Source organism: Rhinoraja longicauda, chromosome 6, assembly GCF_053455715.1.
Source record: "Rhinoraja longicauda isolate Sanriku21f chromosome 6, sRhiLon1.1, whole genome shotgun sequence".
Classification (NCBI taxonomy): Eukaryota; Metazoa; Chordata; class Chondrichthyes; order Rajiformes; family Arhynchobatidae; genus Rhinoraja; species Rhinoraja longicauda.
This window is the reverse complement of record NC_135958.1, coordinates 78,889,056-78,910,563: the sequence shown is the minus strand read 5'-3', so window position 1 is coordinate 78,910,563 and position 21,508 is coordinate 78,889,056. Positions and strand designations below refer to the sequence as shown.

The following is a 21,508-nucleotide window of genomic DNA, read 5'->3' as shown; positions in this document are numbered from 1 at the left end:
CCTCAGATTTTTTACAATTTATATAAATAACTTGAATGAATATTGCTAGAGTTCAGAGTTATCATGTTCCACTAAGGACGTAGGGCAAAGATGTCAGGATAGAGAACCTTGGATGGCGGAGGATATTGAAGGGTTAGTCAGGAGAAAAAAGGAAACATAGGGCGGGTACAAGAAACTGGGAATGAGAGAATCTCTTGAGCAATATAGAGTATGTAGGAGAGAACTTAAGAAAGAAACCAAGATGGTAAAATGAGGCCATCAAATATCGTTGGTAAGATTAAGGAAAATCCAATAACATTCTATAAGATATCAGGAGCCAGGGTGGCCAGGGAAAGAATTGATCCCCTTAAGATAATCTTTGTGTGGATCTATGTGGTGTGGGTGAGGTCGTAAGTGAATACTTATCATCTGGATATGGATCATATTCAGACTGATAAGGTTAGTTTGACTTGGTGTCATGTCCAGCACAGACATTGAGGACTAAAGGGTCTTTTCCTGTATTGCACTTTTTTAATATTCTGTGATTTCACCAAAGAGAATGAGATAGAAGATATAGCCTTCAAGGTGGGGTATGTGGATAATCTAGAGCATGTCAGTATTAAGAAAGAGGAGGTGTTAGATATCATGGGATATAAGAATTAATAAATCCCCAGGGCTGGATGAGATCTACCCCAGGTTGCTATGAAACTGAAGGAACTTAGTGAAGAAAATCCAGAGAAATAGGATTTATGTCCATTTGGAAAGGGAGGGATTAATCAGGGAATGATCAGCATGGCTTTTTGCAGGGGAAGTCCTGCCTCACTAATTTGATTGCATTTTAAGAGAAAGTAACTGAGATACTCCATGAATTGGGAGTGGTAGATGCTGTCCATATGGACTTCCATAAGACATTTGACAAGGTCCTGCACGGTAGGCTGGTCTCGAAGATTAAGGCACGTGGGATCCAAGGTGATCATGTTGACACTGCTTGGCCGGTTGACTGTCTTATGATTTTCTCGAGCCCTGCTTGTACCTCCTTTGCAATAGATTCCAGCATTTTCCCAATAACAGTTGCTGGGCTAACGGGCCAAAAGTTTGCTTTGCTCCATCTCCCTTCTTAGTTGAAGAGTGGTATTATATTATATTCGTTTGCTTAGTATTTTGTTCTTGAAGTAAAATAAAATAAACTCATCCACACTGACCGGTGGGCATGCTTCATATTAACCCCATTGACCAGCACTTATTCCATAACCCTCTATGCTTAACAAGTGACTCTGACATTTATCTTTTTCCCCATCAATTCCCCAGCCTCATGCTTCAAGGAGCCAATGCTCACTTAAGCGAAACTCTTCTACGGTTATATATATCTGTATATGTTATATGTACCTTAACTTTTGTTTTTATATTTTCTGCTTGTTTACTCCCATTATCCTCTCCCATTTCATAAAATATTTAAATATTTGCTGCTTTCTAAAAATTTCCAAATCATCTGACTTGCCACTAATCTTCACATCATTATATGCCTTTGCTATCAATTTGATGCCATCCTTAGTTAGCCACATGAGCCTTCTCAGAGAGCCTTTCTTTCTCTTCCAAAATTTATGAAATGCTCCTTAAATGTCCCCCACTGATGATCGAACTTTAATGTATTTTGCCAGTCCATTTTAATTAGGTCTGTCCACAGACTATTGTAATTTATTTAAATTTAGAACAGTCGGATCACGTTTCTAACCCTCAGATTGAATTTGAAATTCTAACATGTTGTGATCGCTCTTTCCCTGGGGATATTTTACTGTGAGATCATTAATTAATCCTGTCTTATTACACAATATCGGATTTAAATAACCTGTTCCCTGGTAACGTATTGCTCAAAGTATTGGTCTACAAAGCAAACAATACATTCAATGAGTTCGTCTTCAAGCCAACCCTTGCTAATTTGACTTGCCCAATCTAGTTGAAAACCAAAATGGCATGTAATACTTTTCTCACAAGCCCTGCCTCACCCCTCAAATTATTTCTTGATTTATTCTTTACCCTGCAGACTAGCTACTGTGAGGGAGCCTATATACTACTCCCACTGGTGACTTCTATGACTTAGCAATACTAAAACTGAATCCATATCTTGGGCCTGTGAGTTAATTTCATTCCTAACCAGCATACTAATTTCATCATTTATTTACAGAACTATGCCACCTCTTTTCTGCCTATCTTTTCAAAATGTGAAACACCCCTGAATGTTCAATTCATCGCCTTGGTAACCGTGCAGCCATGTCTCTGTAATGTGATCGGATCACACCCATCAATTGTCAAGTGCACTCACATAAAGAGCTTTTAATTTTATCTGCAAAGTTAAAAAAATGGAGGTGTTGGAAATCTGAAATAAAAGCAGAAAGTGCTGGAAACATTCAGTCAGTATCTGTGGAAAGTGAAATAGAGTTAATGTTTCAGGTCAAAGATTCTTCATGCCCTTAGTTTGGTCTTGCTGTTTTTCATTATTCTCACTCATCTATTTCTAGAATCTTTATGTTGCCAATATGCTCTGGTTATTATTATCTCTGCCATTACTCTGCACTATTGCTTTTTCTTTCTCTTTGCTATCCTAAATACCTTTTCATCTAACTCCCTGCCTCCTATTTGAATGGCAAATGTTTAATTTGTCCTGCTGATCCTCAGTGTGTGTGATTTTATTGTTGAAGTTTATGTGTAAAATAGCTTAGTGCAAACAATTTAGACTTTACTTTAGACTTTAGAGATACAGCATGGGAACTGGCCCTTCAGCCCACTATGTCCATGCCGACCAGCAATCTCCGAACACTAACACTATCCTACACACTCGGGATAATTTAAAGAGCACATTTTTACTTTCCTAAAGATTGATAAATGGCAAACAGAATGGGCTGCTTATAGCAATAGTGAAATAGAGTGATCATGTGGAAACAGCCCATTGGCCCAACTTGCCCATGCCGAACAACATGCCCCATTTAGTCCCACCTGCCTGGATTTGGTCCTTATCCTTCGAAACCAATCAGATCCATGAACCTATTTAAATGTTTTTTAAACATCGTGATAGTACCTGCCTCAACTACCTCCTCTGGCAGCTCGTTCCACTTACTTCCCACCCTTTTGGTCAAAAAGTTGCTCCTCAGGCTCCTGTTAAATCTTTTCCCTCTCGCCTTAAACCTATGTCGTCTGGTTCTTGATTCCCCTATCCTGGTTAAAAAAACTGTGCATTTACCCCAGCTATTGCTCTCATGATCTTATACACTTCTATAAGATCACCCCTCATCCTCCTGCACTCCAAGGAATAAAGTCCTAACCTGCTCAATCTCCTCCGATAGCTCAGGCCCTTGAGTCCTGGCAACATCCTTGTAAATCATCTCTGCACCCCTTCCAGCTTAACAACATCTTTCCTATAACAGGGTGACCAAAACTGAACACAATACTGGCCTCACCAATGTCTTGTACAACTGAAACATAACCCCCCAACTTCAATTCTCAATACTCTTGACTGATGAAAGCCAATGTGCAGATAAAAAGCAGATAAATTAATTCACTATTAGAATACTTTAAATGCATTTGTGGTTGCATTTAATATATGGTTTAACTGTGAACCACCAATATAAGCTCTGAAATTCAATTTGTTTGCCAGTGCTTTGGTTAACAACGTCTTCTTTAAAATAGGCCACACAGGAACTTAACACAATACATTGCCTAATGCTCTGTCAGAGAAAAATAATGTGTAAATGTTTTATGAATTTAGCATAGCTTTTGAGGAGTATGTCCACATTGTAAAATGCATTCATTTTCGAGGTAATTAACTTGAAGAATGAATACATGACTTCGTTTTCAGCTATCAATCCCATGACTCACATCCGAGGGTGCAAATTCACAGCTTGGTTTTAAGGAAAACTCCAACGGAATGTGAGATTTCCTGTGGTTTAATATACAACGTTGACAATAAAATATGCCATCAGACTGCACTGCAGAAGATTTGGTGAATGTATCTGGCTGTATTCTCTAATAAAGTTGGATTTACTAGTAGAGAACAAAAATCCAATTTTAAACAATTTGAAAGTCCTCTGCCTTCATTATATTTTGTGTTCAACCAAATAGTGAATTTGAATTCAGATGAAATTCTTTATTTTTGAAGTTGTGGTGTTAAAATATTTCCTTTCCCTCTGCCTGGCTATTCCTTTTGTTACACAATAGTTTAGCTCCAAGGCCTCTACAGATGTTGGTCTGAACTCAGATTTTGAGGTGTGTTAAATAGGCCAGAGTTATGCTCCCTCTAATTTCCTTGTCGATCTGCACACGTGTTCCCAATCTCTTCCTCAGATATTTCCATGATGCGGAAAGGGGACAAAATGTGGATTTGAGGGATCATAAACTTCCGTTACACCCGTCCAAATAGATGCAATGGTAAATTCACCTTGTATACATCATTTGACTAATAGACCTCTGGCCACATATAGTATTACAGAAGGGAGTTTGACTTCAAATTAAGTTGACATCAACATACATCCCAAAATAAAGATTTTTAAAAGTGTATGAAACATTGTTGATGGAATGGTAAAATCATCACTTTATAAACATGGTGAACAAAGCATGCCATGTCTGAACTATAAAATGGGATCATTATGCTTGCTACATAATTTTTATACCTTAATGTAAATAATGAGTAACTTTTTCCCAGCAGAGTTGTCTACAACTAGATGGCATAGGTTTAAGGTTAGGGGCAGGAGTTTTAAAGGGGATCTGAGGAAGATTTTATTTTAACCAGAGAGTAGTTGGAATCAGGAACACTCTGCCCGAGGGGATGGTGGAGGCAGAGACTCTCACAACATTTAAGAAAAAACTACAGCATTTGAATTGCCAAGGCATATAAGGATATGGTGCAAGTGATGATAAGGGGATTAGTACAGAAGGCTGCTTAATATTTGGCATAGAGGTGGTGGGCAGAAGGGACAGGTTCTATGCTATGTGACTATGACTCTACCATTTTGAAAACACCAGTCTCTATCAGAGGTTGAAAATGGATATATGCCTTTTTAAAGCCCAAGTTTTGAAAATTTTCAATATTATAGACAATAGACAATAGGTGCAGGAGGAGGCCATTCGGCCCTTCGAGCCAGCACCGCCATTCAATGTGATCATGGCTGATCATTGTCAATCAGTACCCCGTTCCTGCCTTCTCCCCATACCCCCTGACTCCGCTATCCTTAAGAGCTGTATCTAGCTCTCTATTTCCGATGTCTTTATTTTTCAGCAAAAGTGACAAAATCAGCACCCCAAATGCTGCAGAAAGTTTTTTCTATATACTCCTTTGAAGTTTATGTTGAATTATACCACATTTGGGGAGACAAAGAAAGAAATAGAATTCATATGGTACAGGATCTCGTTGTTCCAAAGTATTTTGCAGCCAGAAGAATACTTTTAAAGTTTAGTTGATCACCTGATGGAGGCAACACAACAGCCTTCTGGGACAAAGCAAATGTCAATGACAAATAATCTCTTTCTTGAATTAGTGTTATGATCAATAATAATTATACAGATTCCTACGTACAAATTCCCTGTTCCACTTCAAAATATCATCATAGAAACTTTTGCACCATGGTAGAGTGAATGGAAGTGCAGGTCAGGAGCCTTAGGAGACTGTATTTTATGATGTTGATGATCTAAAGTATCTTTTCATATTCCCACTTTTTGGCATCTCGAGAAATCTGTAAACTTTGTAACGTGCCAGATCCCAAACATAGAAATCATCAAAGTAAGATGTAAGATTTGAAAATAAAAATAATGTCAACGGCATAATAAGAGTCATTAATGCTGGTAATAAACAGTTGAGGGATTGGGAACGTCACCCAGAACATTACTCTTCCTTTCTATTTCAGATATTGACTGACCTTCTATGTATTTAATACATATTTTGCTTTTGTTTCAACAAGTGGTTTCATTTCCCCATTCTATATTGGAATACGCTGACAGGTTAGGAATACTTGGGAGGAAATGTCAGCATCTTGTCACCATAGTTTATAGTTACTGTCATAGACTGTCCGCACAAATATATGACAGACAGACTCTAATCAAGTGGAATGGTTAGAGGCAAGAAGTGTATTATGCATGGATATGATCTTGGTCCCACAACAGTGTCGTCAGTTGGGTCCTTCGTGTTTTTGCTGTTGTGTGACATGTTATAATCCCCAAACCATTTTATTTCTGGATTTATGGTAGAAAATTAATTATTTGGAGGAACACCTGTTTCATTCATAATCAATCTTGAGCATTCTTGAAATATTCTGGTGACATAATGTCAAAAGAAATATGGATTTTTTAAGAAATGTATTGTGGAGATTGCTCCTATTTAATTTATAACCCCTAGACCTGAATGCATAGCTGTTTAACATTCATCATTTCATTCTTTCATGTCATGCCTTAAGAAGTTTTCAAAAAGATCTGTCAGATTTTCTACTTCCTCTGTTAATTCTTGATGAGCTAATAACATGTAACATATAACAACTACAGCATGGAAACAGGCCTGTCCGGCCCTACCAGTCCATGCCGACCATTCTCCCTGACCTAGTCTCATCTACCTGCACTCAGACCATAACCCTCTAATCCCCTCCTATCCATATACCTATCCAATTTACTCTTAAATAATAAAATCGAGCCAGCCTCCACCACTTCCACCGGAAGCCCATTCCATACAGCCACCACCCTCTGAGTAAAGAAGTTCCCCCTCATGTTACCCCTAAACCTTTGTCCCTCAATTCTGAAGCTATGTCCCCTTGTTGGAATCTTCCCCACTCTCAAAGGGAAAAGCCTACCCACGTCAACTCTATCCGTCCCTCTCAAAATTTAAAAAACCTCTATCAAGTCCCCCCTCAACCTTCTACGCTCCAAAGAATAAAGACCCAACCTGTTCAACCTCTCTCTGTAGCCTAAGTGCTGAAACCCAGGCAACATTCTAGTAAATCTCCTCTGTACCCTCTCCATTTTGTCGACATCCTTCCTATAATTTGGCGACCAGAACTGCACACCATACTCCAGATTCGGCCTCACCAATGCCCTGTACAATTTTAACATTACATCCCAACTTCTATACTGGATGCTCTGATTTATAAAGGCAAGCATACCAAACGCCTTCTTCACCACCCTATCCACATGAGATTCCACCTTCAGGGAACAATGCACAGTTATTCCCAGATCCCTCTGTTCCACTGCATTCCTCAATTCCCTACCATTTACCCTGTACGTCCTATTTTGATTTGTCCTACCAAAATGCAGCACCTCACACTTATCAGCATTAAACTCCATCTGCCATCTTTCAGCCCACCCTTCCAAAAGGCCCAAGTCTCTCTGTAGACTTTGAAAATCTACCTCACTATCAACTACTCCACCTATCTTAGTATCATCTGCATATTTACTAATCCAATTTGCCACACCATCATCCAGATCATTAATGTAAATGACAAACAACAGTGGACCCAACACAGATACTTGGGGTACTCCACTAGACACTGGCCTCCAACCTGACATACAATTGTCAACCGTTACCCTCTGGTATCTCCCATTCAGCCATTGTTGAATCCATCTTGCAACCTCACTATTAATACCCAACGATTTAACCTTCTTAATCAACCTTCCATGTGGAACCTTGTCAAATGCCTTACTGAAGTCCATATAGACAACATCCACAGCCTTGCCCTTATCAATTTCCCTGGTAACCTCTTCAAAAAATTCAAGAAGATTAGTCAAACATGACCTTCCAGGCACAAATCCATGTTGACTGTTTCTAATCAGGCCTTGATTATCCAAATAATTATATATATTGTCCCTAAGTATCTTTTCCATTAATTTTCCCACCACAGACGTCAAACTAATAGGTCTATAATTGCTAGGTTTACTTTTAGAACCTTTTTTAAACAAAGGCACAACATGCGCAATGCGCCAATCTTCCGGCACCATCCCCGTTTCTAATGACGTTTGAAATATTTCCGTCATAGCCCCTGCTATTTCTGCACTAACTTCCCTCAATGTCCTAGGGAATATCCTATCAGGACCTGGAGACTTATCCACTTTTATATTTTTCAAAAGTGTCCGTACCTCCTCTTCTTTAATCCTCCTAATTTCCATCACTACTCTACTTGTTTCGCTTACCTCACATAATTCAACATCCTTCTCCTCGGTAAATACCGAAGAAAAGAAATTGTTTAATATCTCCCCCATTTCTTCCGGCTCAGCACATAGCTGTCCACTCTGACTCTCTAATGGACCAATTTTATCCCTCACTATCCTTTTGCTATTGACATATCTGTAGAACCCCTTGGGGTTTACTTTTACATTACTTGCCAAAGCAGCCTCATATCTTTTTTTTGCTTTTCTAATTTCCTTCTTAAGATTCCTTTTACATTCTTTATATTCCTCAAGAGCCTCATTTACTCCCTGCCGCTTATATTTATTGTATATCTCCCTCTTTTTCCGAACCAAGTGTCCAATTTCCCTGGAAAACCACGGCTCTTTCAAATTATTATTCTTTCCTTTCCACCGAACAGGGACATAAAGACTCTGTACTCTCAAAATTTCACCTTTAAATATCCTCCATTTCTCTATTATATCCTTTTCATAAAACAAAAATTTCCATTTCACTCCTTTTAAATCCTTTCTCATCTCCTCAAAATTAGCCTTTCTCCAATCCAAAATCTCAACCCTTGGTCCAGATTTGACCTTCTCCATAATGATATTGAAACTAATGGCATTGTGATCACTAGACCCAAAGTGCTCCTCAACACATACCTCCGTCACCTGACCCATCTCATTTCCTAACAGGAGGTCCAACACTGCCCCTTCTCTGGTAGGCACCTCAACGTATTGCTGCAAAAAACTATCCTGCACACATTTTACAAACTCCAAACCATCCAGCCCTTTAACAGAATGTGATTCCCAGTCTATATACGGAAAATTGAAATCACCCACAATCACTACTCTGTGCTTACTACTAATATCTGCTATCTCCTTACATATTTGCTCTTCCAATTCTCGTTCCCTATTTGGCGGTCTATAATACACCCCTATAAGTGTTGCTAAACCTTTCTCATTTCTGAGTTCCACCCAAACAGCCTCCCTAATCGAACCTTCTAGTCTGTCCTGCCAAAGCACTGCTGTGCTATCCTCCCTGACAAGCAATGCAACACCCCCACCTCTTGCCCCTCCGATTCTATCACATCTGAAACAATGAAATCCTGGAATATTTAATTGCCAATCGCAACCCTCCTGCAACCATGTTTCACTGATCGCCACAACATCATACTTCCAGATGTCAATCCAGGCTCTAAGCTCATCCACCTTTCTTACAATGCTCCTAGCATTAAAATATACACATTTAAGGGACCCATCATTTCTTATTCTCAGTTTATTTCTTTTCCCTTCTTTCTCTCCTACATATTGGGTCTGAGTGTTTCCCTTTTCTGCCTCCTGCCTCACACACTGCCTGTTAGCTATCTGTGTTTGAGTCCCTCCCCCCAACCGTACTAGTTTAAAGTCTCCGCAATTATTTTAGCAAATCTCCCCGCCAGGATATTGGTTCCCCTCAGGTTCAGATGCAACCCGTCCTTTTGTACAGGTCATACTTCCCCCAGAAGAGGTCCCAATGATCCAGAAACTTGAAACCCTGCTCCCTGCACCAGTTCCTCAGCCACGTATTTATCCTCCACCTCACTCCATTCCTATTCTCACTATCGCGTGGCACAGGCAGTAAGCCTGAGGTTATTGCTTTGGAAGTCCTTTTTTTTAACTCTCTTCCTAGCCCCCTAAATTCTCCTTTCAGGACCCCTTCCCTTATCCTACCTATATTGTTGGTACCTATATGTACCACGACCTCTGGCTCCTCTCCCTCCCCTTTCAGGATATCCTGGACACGCTCAGACACATCCCGGACACCGGCACCAGGGAGGCAAACCACCATCCGGGTCTCCCGACTGCGTCCACAGAAACGCCTATCTGACCCCCTCACTATAGAGTCCCCTATTACTATCGCTCTCCTCTTCCTTTCCCTACCCTTCTGAGCAACAATAATACTCCAACTGTGCTGACTCTTTCCAATAATCCTTTCTCGCCATCATTTTCCTTGTCTAAATTTAGAGACGGAATATGTCAAAAAAATTGATTGATCTTGGAATGGATTGCAGTCAATCCTGGTCCTATCTTAATTCCACCCATTGTTACGCATTCACCAAGAAAAGTCACCAGGAAAGCCTGACTGATTTATCCTTTCTGTTAGCTTTTGCTGGTGTGTATATTTTGCGACAGGTTTAGTTCTCAGCCTGTGATTCCAATGTATTAACACAGACCTTGAATTGAACCTGGAACCTATTGTGTCTATTTGACTGAACTCTGCTCTTTCTTGAATACTGATTATACAGATTCCTAGGTACAAATTCCCTGTTCCACTTGTGCACAATTTTTTGTGTACTTTAATTGGATTGAATGGAAATGCCGAGCATTAATTTGCAAAATTATTGCAACCATTGCAGTTTTAAGGGCACTTAACTATTTCTGATCATTTTCTTCTTTCAAGCCAATATTTTTAAGTTGTGTACTGATAATACAACCTCTACTTTATGAGATTGTCCAAAACTATGAATGCAGTTGGAAATTCGGGGGAAATTACTTCAGTTAGTGTTCGGTAATGTTGATACAATCGACACAGATACAATTAAGGTAGATCCATGAAAGCACATGAATGAAAAAGATAGGAATGGATAAGTGGTTTGAGAGGAGGTGTGTAGAACATTGAGAAGTTGACCAAATGATCTGATTTATTGCTATTAACTGTATCCTTTATTTTGTTCAAGATTAAAACTATTTTCTGTCAGAAGAAGCTTGTATTATGTTACTTTTGGGTGGAAGTATGCAATCTGACAAATAGTCACCTGGATAATTTCCCTTTGCAGTATTATGTGTAGTCTTTTCATATATTGATCACAAGACTGATGGATTATTATCTGTTGGTTAGAACCTCTAAGTATTAGCTCACCCAAGCAAGGCAAAGACTAATGTAATTTCTGAACCTTTAAACAATTTGTCAAAATAGTATTAATTTAAAAATCAATTTAGCTATCAATATTTTGGAAATGGAATAATTTAATTCTCCACTGAAGATATTATAAGTTCCTGTAGAAGGTAGGTGTGGGATTAGATTTCATCTCAGTTCCAATTTAAATGAAACAAAATCAATTAATACTTGTCCCCTGTAGAACTATCCCTCACTTTCCCTCCCTCAGTCTTGTCTGTGTTTTAATTCCTCCCACTGTTTCTGGATATTATCAGCATTTTAAGCTGAAAATTCTTAGATTACATTGAATTTGGAATTGTGCTTTTTATAGAACTTTTGCATCGAATTCTTCCTTTCATATGTGCAGCAACTCCAGTCAAAAGCCCATGCATGATTGATTTTGTGATAGAAAGCATAATGTGCCACAGCTGTATAATACTTAAAGTATTGTTAGTTCCTTCTCTCCAGCTGATCTTTTTCTTTCACTGCTCAAGCCAAACATTAATTCTTATTTTCTCATCTTTGTTACAAAGCCAACAATATTTTCCATAATATTTCATATTTTAATATTTTCATTAGCCATAGCTGAGCTCGTGGAAGACTGAAGGATAGCTCTTGCTGAGTCTTTATTTAAGAAGGATTGCAAGGACATGCAGGCTGGTGAGCCTTCCTTTAATGGTGGGAAAGTTACTGGAAGGATTCTGAGGGACAGGATTTATTTGCATTTGGAAAGGTAAGAATGGATTAGGGATAGTCAGCATAGCTTTGTTCATGGTAGATTATGTCTCACAAAATTGACTTGGTGTTTTAAGGGGCTGACCAAGAGGAATGACAAGGGTATGGTGGTGGACAATGCCACGCTGACTTTGATACGATCCAACATGGTAGGCTGGTCCAGAAAGTTAGAGTACATGGGATCCATGGAAGAGTAGCAAATTTGATGTGAAATGTGTAGGAGATAGAGGGTGGAAGTGGTGGATGCTTTTCACATTGGAAACCTGTAACCAGTGGTGTGCTGCAGTATTCGGTAATACTGTAGTGGGTCTGGACGAAGTAGGAATCAGGCAAGACGCCAGGTAAGTATTAACAGTAATTTTAATGTAGCATCAGAACATCCACTCTCTTCAGTCTCCAGCACGAGTTCACTCTAGCCCCTTCAGGCAAACCCCGTAGCTCTAGTCCCCTCCCCAGCCCTGTCCAACCCGTGCCATGGGGGATGACCCAGGGAGTGGCCTAATCCCCGGGCACCGCCACAGGACCCCCCCCCCCCCAAGAACCAGAGGCACGAAACGGACAGGGGGACGTATGATACGACCAGCCCGTGTGCACACCATGGCGGTCGCAGGAACCGGAACCACACCGCCAGGGGAAGAAAGCCGCGGGGATGCTGGGGGTAAGGGCCGGGACGCAGCACGACCCCGAGGGTGAGGCCGCGCCAGTAGGACCGGCTGGCTAATGTCCACGTGCGCCGGCTTCAACCGCGAAATAGAGACTGTCTCAGGACGACCCCCCATGTCCAAAACTAAGGTGGCAGAGCCACGCTCGAACACCTTGAATGGCCCTTCATACGGACGCTGAAGGGGCGTCCGGTGTGCATCCCGGCGCAGGAAAACAAACGGACAGTCCTGCAGAGCGGAAGGGACATGGGACCGCACCAAACCATGGCGAGACGTCGGCACCGGTGCCAGCTTGCCCACCGTCTCCGAAGGCGTTGCAGGGCGGCCGATGGTTGTTCCGCCTGACCCTGGGCTGATGGAATAAACTCACCAGGCACTGTCAGCGGGGCCCCATACACCAATTCAGCTGAGGAGGTGGCCAAGTCCTTTTTGGGCGCAGTGCGCACGCCCAGTAAATCCCACGGCAACGCGTCGACCCAGTCCGGGTCAACGAGCCGGGCCTTCAGGGCAGCCTTGAGCTGGTGGTGGAAGTGCTCCACCAGGCCGTTCGCCTGCGGATGGTGCGCAGTGGTGCGGTGCAGGTTAACCCCAAGTAGGTGAGCCATGGCCGACCACAGTTCGGAGGTGAACAGTTCGGACCAGGTCGGACGTAATGGCGAGCGCCACCCCAAATCTGGCAATCCAGTGTGCCGCCAAAGCACGGGCACAAGTATAGGCAGAAGTGTCCGGCAGTGGAACTGCTTCCGGCCACCGCGTGAAATGGTCGACCATGGTCAGGAGGTGGGTGAAGCCCCGAGAAGGCGGCAGCGGCCCCACGATGTCCACGTGGATGTGGTCGAACCGCTGGCGAGGGACCATGAACTCCTGGAGCGGCGCTCGCACATGCCGCTGTACTTTGGCAGTTTGGCACGGGATGCAGGTGCGCGCCCATTGCCCAACCTGTTTACGTAACCCGTGTCACATGAAACGGGAAGCCACGAGGGTCGCCGTCGCCTGAATGGAAGGGTGGGCCAGCCCGTGGAGCACCTCGAACACTGCGCCGCCAGGCAACGGGAACAATGGGGCGCGGCTGCCCGGTGGTACATCGCACAGCAGCGTTGCGCCCCCAGTGCCACAGAGAACGTCCTCCAACCGCAGGCCCGAAACGGCGGCACGATAGGCGGACATCTCATCATCCATCAACTGGGCCGCCGCCAGGGCTGAGTAGTCGATGCCATCGGCCACTTGCAGGACGGCGTGGACCGCGGGTCGAGACAAGGCGTCGGCCATTCTGTTGTCTTTGCCCCCGATGAAACGGATGGAGGTAGTGTACTCCGAGACGAAAGCTAACTGCCGCTGCTGGCGAGCTGACCACGGGTCAGACACCTTGGCAAACGCAAAGGTGAGGGGCTTGTGGTCAGTGTAAGCGGTGAAGGTTTGCCCCTCAAGGAAGTAGCGGTAGTGGCGGACTGCAAGGTAACGGGCAAGGAGCTCGCGGTCAAAGGCACTGTAGTTCCGCTGTGCGCCGCTGAGGTGCCTGCTGAAGAAAGCGAGAAGCTTCCAACACCCAGCAATCTGCTGTTCTAGCACCGCACCAACCGCCACATCCGAAGCCTCGACCGTCAGGCTGGTCGGTGCATCCGCCCGTGGGTGCATGAGCATCGTGGCCGTAGCCAGGGCTTCCTTGGCGTGTTGGAACGCCGCCACCACATCGTCAGTCCATTCGACCTCCTTGCGCTTGCCCGCCATGAGGTGGAACAGCGGGCGCATGATCCGGGCCGCATATGGCACAAATCGGTGGTAAAAGGCCACCATCCCAACGAACTCTTGGAGGCCCTCACGGTGGTCGGGCGTGGAAACTGGCGCACCGCTTCCACCTTGTCCAGGAGCGGCAGTGCCCTGTGCGGAGTCACGTGGTGGCCCAGGAAATTGATGGACGACACCCCAAAACGGCATTTGGCGATGTTGATGGCCAGCCCATGATCACTAAGGCGCTGGCATAGCTGGCGGAGATGGGTAGCATGCTCCTGTCTTGAGCGGCTTGCCACCAAAATGTCATCGAGGTACAAGTAAACAAAGTCCAGGCCACGGCAGACGCAGTCCATAAGCCGCTGTAAAGCTTGCGCAGCGTTCTTAAGTCCGAACGGCATACGGAGGAATTCGAACAGGCCAAATGGCGTCACGATGGCCGGCTTGGGGACGTCGTCTGGGTGGGTGGGAATTTGATTGTAGCCACGCACCAGATCGACCTTGGAAAACACCGTGGCCCCGGCCAGGTGCGCGTTAAAGTTCTGAATATGGGGAGATGGTAGCATCGTTAAGCCGACGGTAGTCTCCGCAAAGGCGCCAGCCACCATCTGCCTTGGGGACCATATGGAGCGGGGACGCCCACGGGCTGTCTGAGCGGCGCACAATACCCAGGGACTCCATAAGGTGGAACTCCTCCCGAGCGAGACGGAGCTTGTCTGGTGAAAGACGCCGCGCCCGGGCGTGCAGGGGCGGGCCAGTGGTGGGAATGTGATGCTCCACCCCGTGCTTCGGGGAGAAGGAGTGGAACTGGGGGTCGAGGATGTTGGGGAACTCAGCCAGAATGCGCGAGAACGTAACGTCCACGGACGACAGGGGCCCATCAGGCAGCACGACCAGGTCTCCCATGCGGAGGGAAACAGGCTGCAAGGTGACGGAGTGCACCAAATGCTGCCGCTTGACGTCCACGAGCAGGGAATGAGCCCGTAGAAAGTCGGCACCCAGCAACGGCTGGGACACATCCACAATGACGAATGGTCATGAGAAGCGGCCCTCTCCGAAGTTGAGGGAGACCGTATAAGCGGATTGGTGTCCCGTTTGCCACGGCGAGGAAGGGGCCACGTTTACCACAGCGGAGGTCATCATTCGAAGGGGGAAGAACGCTCACCTCAGCCCCTGTGTCCACAAGGAAACGAGCCCCGGTGCGGCGATCCCACGCAAACACGCGATGAATCTGGCCAGCCGCCGAAGCAATCACTGATGGCCGGCCCCTGCTTTTCCCGGGAACGAGCAGGTTTGCCGGCATTGATGGGCTGAAGGGCCCCAGCGCCGGTGAAAGTAGCACCAGCCCTCTCTGCTGGCGTCTGTGGAAACGGGCGGCTGTGCGGGCTGATCTGACCACCAGCGACCTCCAGTGGCGTGCGGAGGAACTGCTGGCAGGCTGCGCGGGAAAGACGTGCTGCCGGCCGGGTGCACCGTTGCAGTCGGGTCCCGACGCGAAAGACGTCGAGGAGCGGTGGAAACGCGGGCGATCGAGGCACCGACCTGAGGATCGTCGTCGGACATCGGAGGAACTTCCAGCGCGTCGAGGGCGAGCTGACGGGCCATCCAGAGTTCATCGGCGCGCTCGCCCACCGCCTGCATGTCGGTGAACGGGTCGTTGATGAGCTGCTGGCGGAGATCGGACGGCAGCTGCTGCAGGTAAGAATGTTTAAATAAAAAGTAGGGCTCGTTGTCGCCCATCAGCGCCAACATATCGCCCAGCAGTACCGACGGATCTGGGTCGCCCGCTCGGCCTCGCTGAAGCTGAACTTCCGGAGGAGAAAGACCTTGAGGCCCTCATATCACCCGCCAGTGGGGAGCGGAGGAAAGGTCTGACCCATCGCGCGGTGGCCTGGGCGAGGGCACCGATAACGTAAAAGTACTTGGTGGCGTCGGCTGTCACTCCCCGCAGTGGAAACTGCGCCTCGGCCTGGTCAAGCCAGAAATCAGGGTCGTCAGTCCAAAGGGGAGGCAGCTGCAACGCCACGGCGTGGAGAGCGGTGCGGTCGGCAGGGTCCACGGGGTGGGGTCCGGCAGGATCATGAGGCGGCTGACCGGCAGGGTCCAGAGGCGGCTGACCGGCAGGGCCGGGTAGTGCGGGTTGAGGAGCGGTCGGGTCCATCGCGACTTGCGAGGAAATGTCGAGGGTCACCAGTGTAGTGGGTCTGGACACAGCAGGAATCAGGCAAGACGCCAGGTAAGTATTAACAGTAATTTTAATGTAGCATCAGAACATCCACTCTCTTCAGTCTCCAGCACGAGTTCACTCCAGCCCCTTCAGGCAAACCCCGTAGCTCTAGTCCCCTCCCCAACCCTGTCCAACCTGTGCCGAGGGGGATGATCCAGGGAGTGGCCTAATCCCCGGGCACCGCCACAATACATTTTTTATTATTCATGACATATATATTAACAATTTGGAAGCAAATGTAGATGGCATGATTAGCAAGTTTGAAGATAATACCAAAATTGGCTGTGTGATGGATGGTGAAGAAGGTAATGTAGACTCATGCAAGGGTGATGCATTTTGGAAAGTTAAACCAGGCTAGGATATATACAGTGAATGGCAGGGCCCTGAGGAATGTTATTAAACAGTGAGTCCTTGGTAGGGTTGCCAACTTTCTAACTCCCAAATAAGAGACAAAAGGTGACGTCTCCGCCCACGCCCCACATGACCTCACCCAGCCAGCGACCACGTGCTCCCGCTCCACCAATGGCAGCCGCCCGGGCCAGGAGGCGGGTTGCTATGCAACCTCCGTTCGGCAAACACATTCGGCCTCGCTCCCCGAACACACTCCGTTAGCCTACACTGTCCGGGCCTACAGTGGCCCCCGGGCCTACATTGTCCAGGCCGACAGAGTCTGGGCCAACAACGCCCCCGGGCCTAATACGGGATAAGGGCAGTCCAATTTAGCCCAATATATGGGATGGCCCGGCTAATACGGGACAGTTGGCAACCCTCGTCCTTGGGGTACAAGTAGATACTACCCTATTAGTGGTGACAGATAGACAGAGTGAAGAAGGCTGATCATATGCATGCCTTCATTGACCGAGGCATTTAATATAGGAATTGGGACATTACATTACAGTTGTACATATTGAATGGGAAAAGATTGCAGCTGTGGGGAGTTTCAAGTGGGCAGGGAAAATGCCTATTTTCATGGAGTGGCCACAGACAAAGCCAAGGGTAGTTAATTTATGTGGTATTAGGACTATTTGTGGATTGCTGGAAGCGTCCTATTGGGAGAAACATTTAATGCATAATCCACTCTACACAGGTACTGTGTACTGCCATCCTGCTGTTGAGCTGCTACCTTCAAGAACAGCCTCTCATGTAACTTTACAGGAGCTGATAATATTGAAATGTGAAGAACTGCATTGCACTGCACTGCATACTCTGTTAAGTGTTAAAGCACAGAAACATAGTAAAACAGTTGTGAATGGATACAGGTTTGGTTCCTTGATTGAGTGCTGTAAATAGAGACAATCTGTTCTCTGCAGTAGAGGAGGACATAAATTTAGCAAGGAGAGTGGTCCCTTGCCGCCTACTCAAGGCTGTTTATAAAGAATATTGGCAGCATCTTTGAGCATGTTTTGCATCCACCCCTTACGTGCAGAGTATTGTCAGGTGAATACTTGTGTATTTACGAAAATCAGGCACGTACACTCGGCCCTATGCTATATACTGATTTAATGTGCCTACCACAGTGAGTGGTCATTCTGGGAATGTACAATATATGTGCAGATGACAGTACTGCAATTTACAGAATTATGCTATGCAAATTTTGTCAAGCAGTGCATAAAAATATTGCTCTACACAATTGCACTTCAGAACTCGTGAGTTTGAATTACCATGGATTCTTCCTGTTGTTGAGAAGATTCATGAAGATTTCAGAGAAACCAATGATTCTTCATAGAAATATTGACACTCGAAAAAATAGCCCTGTAATTTATTTCTAAATTCGATGGGGAATATATGGCCAATTGCCTTGTTATATTTCTGCACCGAACATTGTTTTGCCATGAAGGTGACTAATTTGTATTGTTTTATTTTTCAGTGCTCCTTTTTGCCTAAATTTTCCATTCACATAGAGACTAAATATGAAGATAACAATGGATCAAATGATAATGTAAGTATAAAATGCTTGCAGGCAATTCTAATTTGATGTAGTGGTTAACTCCGCGATCTGATAATTTTCTATAAGCTTGAAGCCATTCCCCACTGGGATTATTCCCCTGAGGATATTGTTGGGTTTAATGAGAATTAAGCACAAGGGACAATGTCTGCAAAATAGAACATTCGCTGCTTGATGTAATTCAAAGGCAAATCCTGCTATTTGTACTTTGTTTATGGATAATTCAGTATCTTTCCATACTTGTTTCAAGTCAAAGTGTCTGTTATGATGTCAAATTCACTGTCTGAAAATATACAAGAAAGTACTTCTAAAGCAACTATCTAAACAGCAATTGGTCATGTATTTGACAGTTAAATTTGCACGGTCGTGGCATTGTTTCTTCTAAAAATGCCCTTTTTATTGACAATATTATGTAATTGATCAAGCAATGAGTTCAACAAGTTTCACTCTGTAGAAACAAGGAATTGCAGATGCTGCTTTACCAAGGAAAGACACAAAGTGCTGGAGTGACCCAGCAAGTTAGCCAGCATCCCTGGAAAACATGGGTATGTGACATTTTGGGTCGGGACCTGAGGTCTGAGGAAGGGTCCCAATCCAAAACGTTGCCTATTCAGGTTCTGCAGCGATACTCCAACATTTTGTGTTTTTCCTAACTTTCATCTTTGATTGAAATTGGATGCAGGAAGAAGTGACAGTACTGGACCCCAAGAAAGGGAGTTTGTAGAGTGCCTCCAAGGCAATTCTGGATTTAGTGTTGTATAATGAACCAGATTTGATAAGGGAACTCAAGGTAAAGGGTCCATTAAGAGGTAGTGACCATAATATGATGTTTTAATCTGCAATTTCAGAAGGAGAAGGTAAAATCCGAAGTGTCAGTATTGCAGTTGAACAAAGGGGACTATGGAGGCATGAGGGAGGAGCTGGCCAAAGTTGATTGGAAAGGGACCCTAGCAGGGATGATGGTGGAACAGCAATAGCAGGAATTTCTGGGAACAATCCAGAAAATGCAGGATCATTTCATTCCAAAGAGGAAGAAAGATTCTAAGGAGAGTAAGAGGTGACCGTGGCTAACATGTGAGGTCAAGGACAGTATAAAACTAAAAGAGAAGACGTACAACCAAGCAAAGATGAGCAGGAAGCCAGAGGATTGGGGAACTTTTAAAAAACAACAGAAGGTAACTAAAAAGGCAATACGGGGAGAAAAGATGAAATACGAAAGTAAGCTAGCCAAGAATATAAAGGAGGATAGTAAAAGCTTCTTTAGGTATGTGGAGGAAAAGATTAGTTAAGACAAACGTGGGTCCCTTGCAGACAGAAACAGGTGAATTTATTGTGGGGAACAAGGAAATGGCAGACGGGTTGAACAGGTACTTTGGTTCTGTCTTCACTAAGGAAGACACAAACAATCTTCCAGAAGTACTAGGGGACAGAGGATCTAGAGTGATGGAGGAACTGAAAGAAATTCACATTAGTCAGGAAATGGTGTTAGGTAGACTGATGGGACTGAAGACTGATAAATCCGCAGGGCCTGATGGTCTGCATCCCAGGGTACACAAGGAGGTGGCTCTAGAAATTGTGTATGCATTGGTGATCATTTTCCAATGTTCTATAGATTCAGGATCAGTTCCTGTGGATTGAAGGGTAGCTAATGTTATCCCACTTTTTAAAAAAGGAGGGAGAGAGAAAACAGGGAATTATAGACCAGTTAGCCTGACATCGGTGGTGGAGAAGATGCTGGAGTCAATTATTAAAGATGTAATAGGATAGCAGTAATAGGATTGGTCCAAGCCAGCATGGATTTATGAAGGGGAAATCTTGCTTGACTAATCTACTGGAATTATTTGAGGATGTAACAAGTAAAATGGATAGGGGAGAGCCAGTGGATGTCGTGTATCTGCACTTTCAGAAAGCCTTTGATAATGTCCCACACAGAAGATAAGTGGGCAAAAGTAGAGCACATGGTATTGGGGGTAGGGTATTGACATCGACAGAAAATTGGTTGACAGACAGGAAACAAAGAATCGGAATTAATGGGTCTCTTTTAGAATGGCAGGCAGTGACTAATGGGGTGCCGCAAGGCTCGGTGCTGGGACCACAGCTATTCACAATATATATTAATGATTTAGATGAAGGAATTAAAAGTAACATTAGCAAATTTGTAGATGTTACAAAACTGGGTTGCAGTGTGAACTGTGAGGATGCTATGAGGATACAGGGTGACTTGGATCAGTTGGGTGAGTGGGCAGATGCATGGCAGATGTAGTATAATGTGGATAAATGTGAGGTTATCCACTTTGGTGGCAAAAACAAGAAGGCAGATTATTATCTGAATGGTGTCAGATTAGGAAAAGGGGAAGTGCAACGAGACCTAGGTGTACTTGTACATCAGTCACTGAAAGTAAGCATGCAGGTACAGCAGGCAGTGAAGAAAGCTAATGGCATGTTGGCCTTCATAACAAAAGGATTTGAGTATAGGAGCAAAGAGGTCTTTCTGCAGTTGTACAGGGCCCTGGTGAGACCACACCTGGAGTATTGTGTGCAGTTTTGGTCTCCTAATTTGAGGAAGGACATTCTTGCTATTGAGGCAGTGCAGCGTAGGTTCACAAGGTTAATTCCGGGGATGGGGGGACTGTCATATGATGAAAGAATGGAATGACTGGGCTTGTATTCACTGGAATTTAGAAAGATGAGAGGGGATCTTATAGAAACATAAAATTATTAAGGAATTGGACAAGCTAGATGCAGGAAACATGTTCCCGATGTTGGGGGAGTCCAGAACCAAGGGCCACAGTTTAAGAATAAGGGGTAGGCCTATTTCAAACTGAGATGAGGAAAAACATTTTCACCCAGAGTTGTGAATTTGTGGAATTCTCTGCCTCAGAAGGCAGTGTAGGCCGATTCACTGGATGCATTCAAAAGAGAGTTAGATAGAGCTCTTAGGGCTAGCGGAATCAAGGGAGCCACGACCGCCCCGACATGCAGCGGCAGCGTCTTCGCCCGCCCCGAATCGCGGGGCTTGGGTCGGCCCGCTGTGGACCTTTCACCGTCCGGCGCGGCCTGGAACGTGGCAACTTCAACAGCCTGACCGCGGGAGAAGACGGCAGGGGAAGAGAAAAGACATTCTGGCCTTCCATCACAGTGAGGAGGTGACTGGAGGAGACTCACTGTGATGGATGTTTCTT

At 44.8% G+C, this 21,508-nt stretch overlaps 1 protein-coding gene across 1 annotated transcript in view; it reads left to right on the top strand.

Annotated features, from left to right (window-relative positions):
- Nucleotides 1–21,508, top strand: part of pitpnc1a (phosphatidylinositol transfer protein cytoplasmic 1a) — a 186,527-nt gene that overhangs the window by 128,613 nt on the left and 36,406 nt on the right. Inside the window, exon 5 of the mRNA XM_078401430.1 lies at nt 18,249–18,320. Coding sequence (XP_078257556.1) covers nt 18,249–18,320 — 72 coding nt within the window. The remainder of the gene's footprint in view (nt 1–18,248; nt 18,321–21,508) is intronic.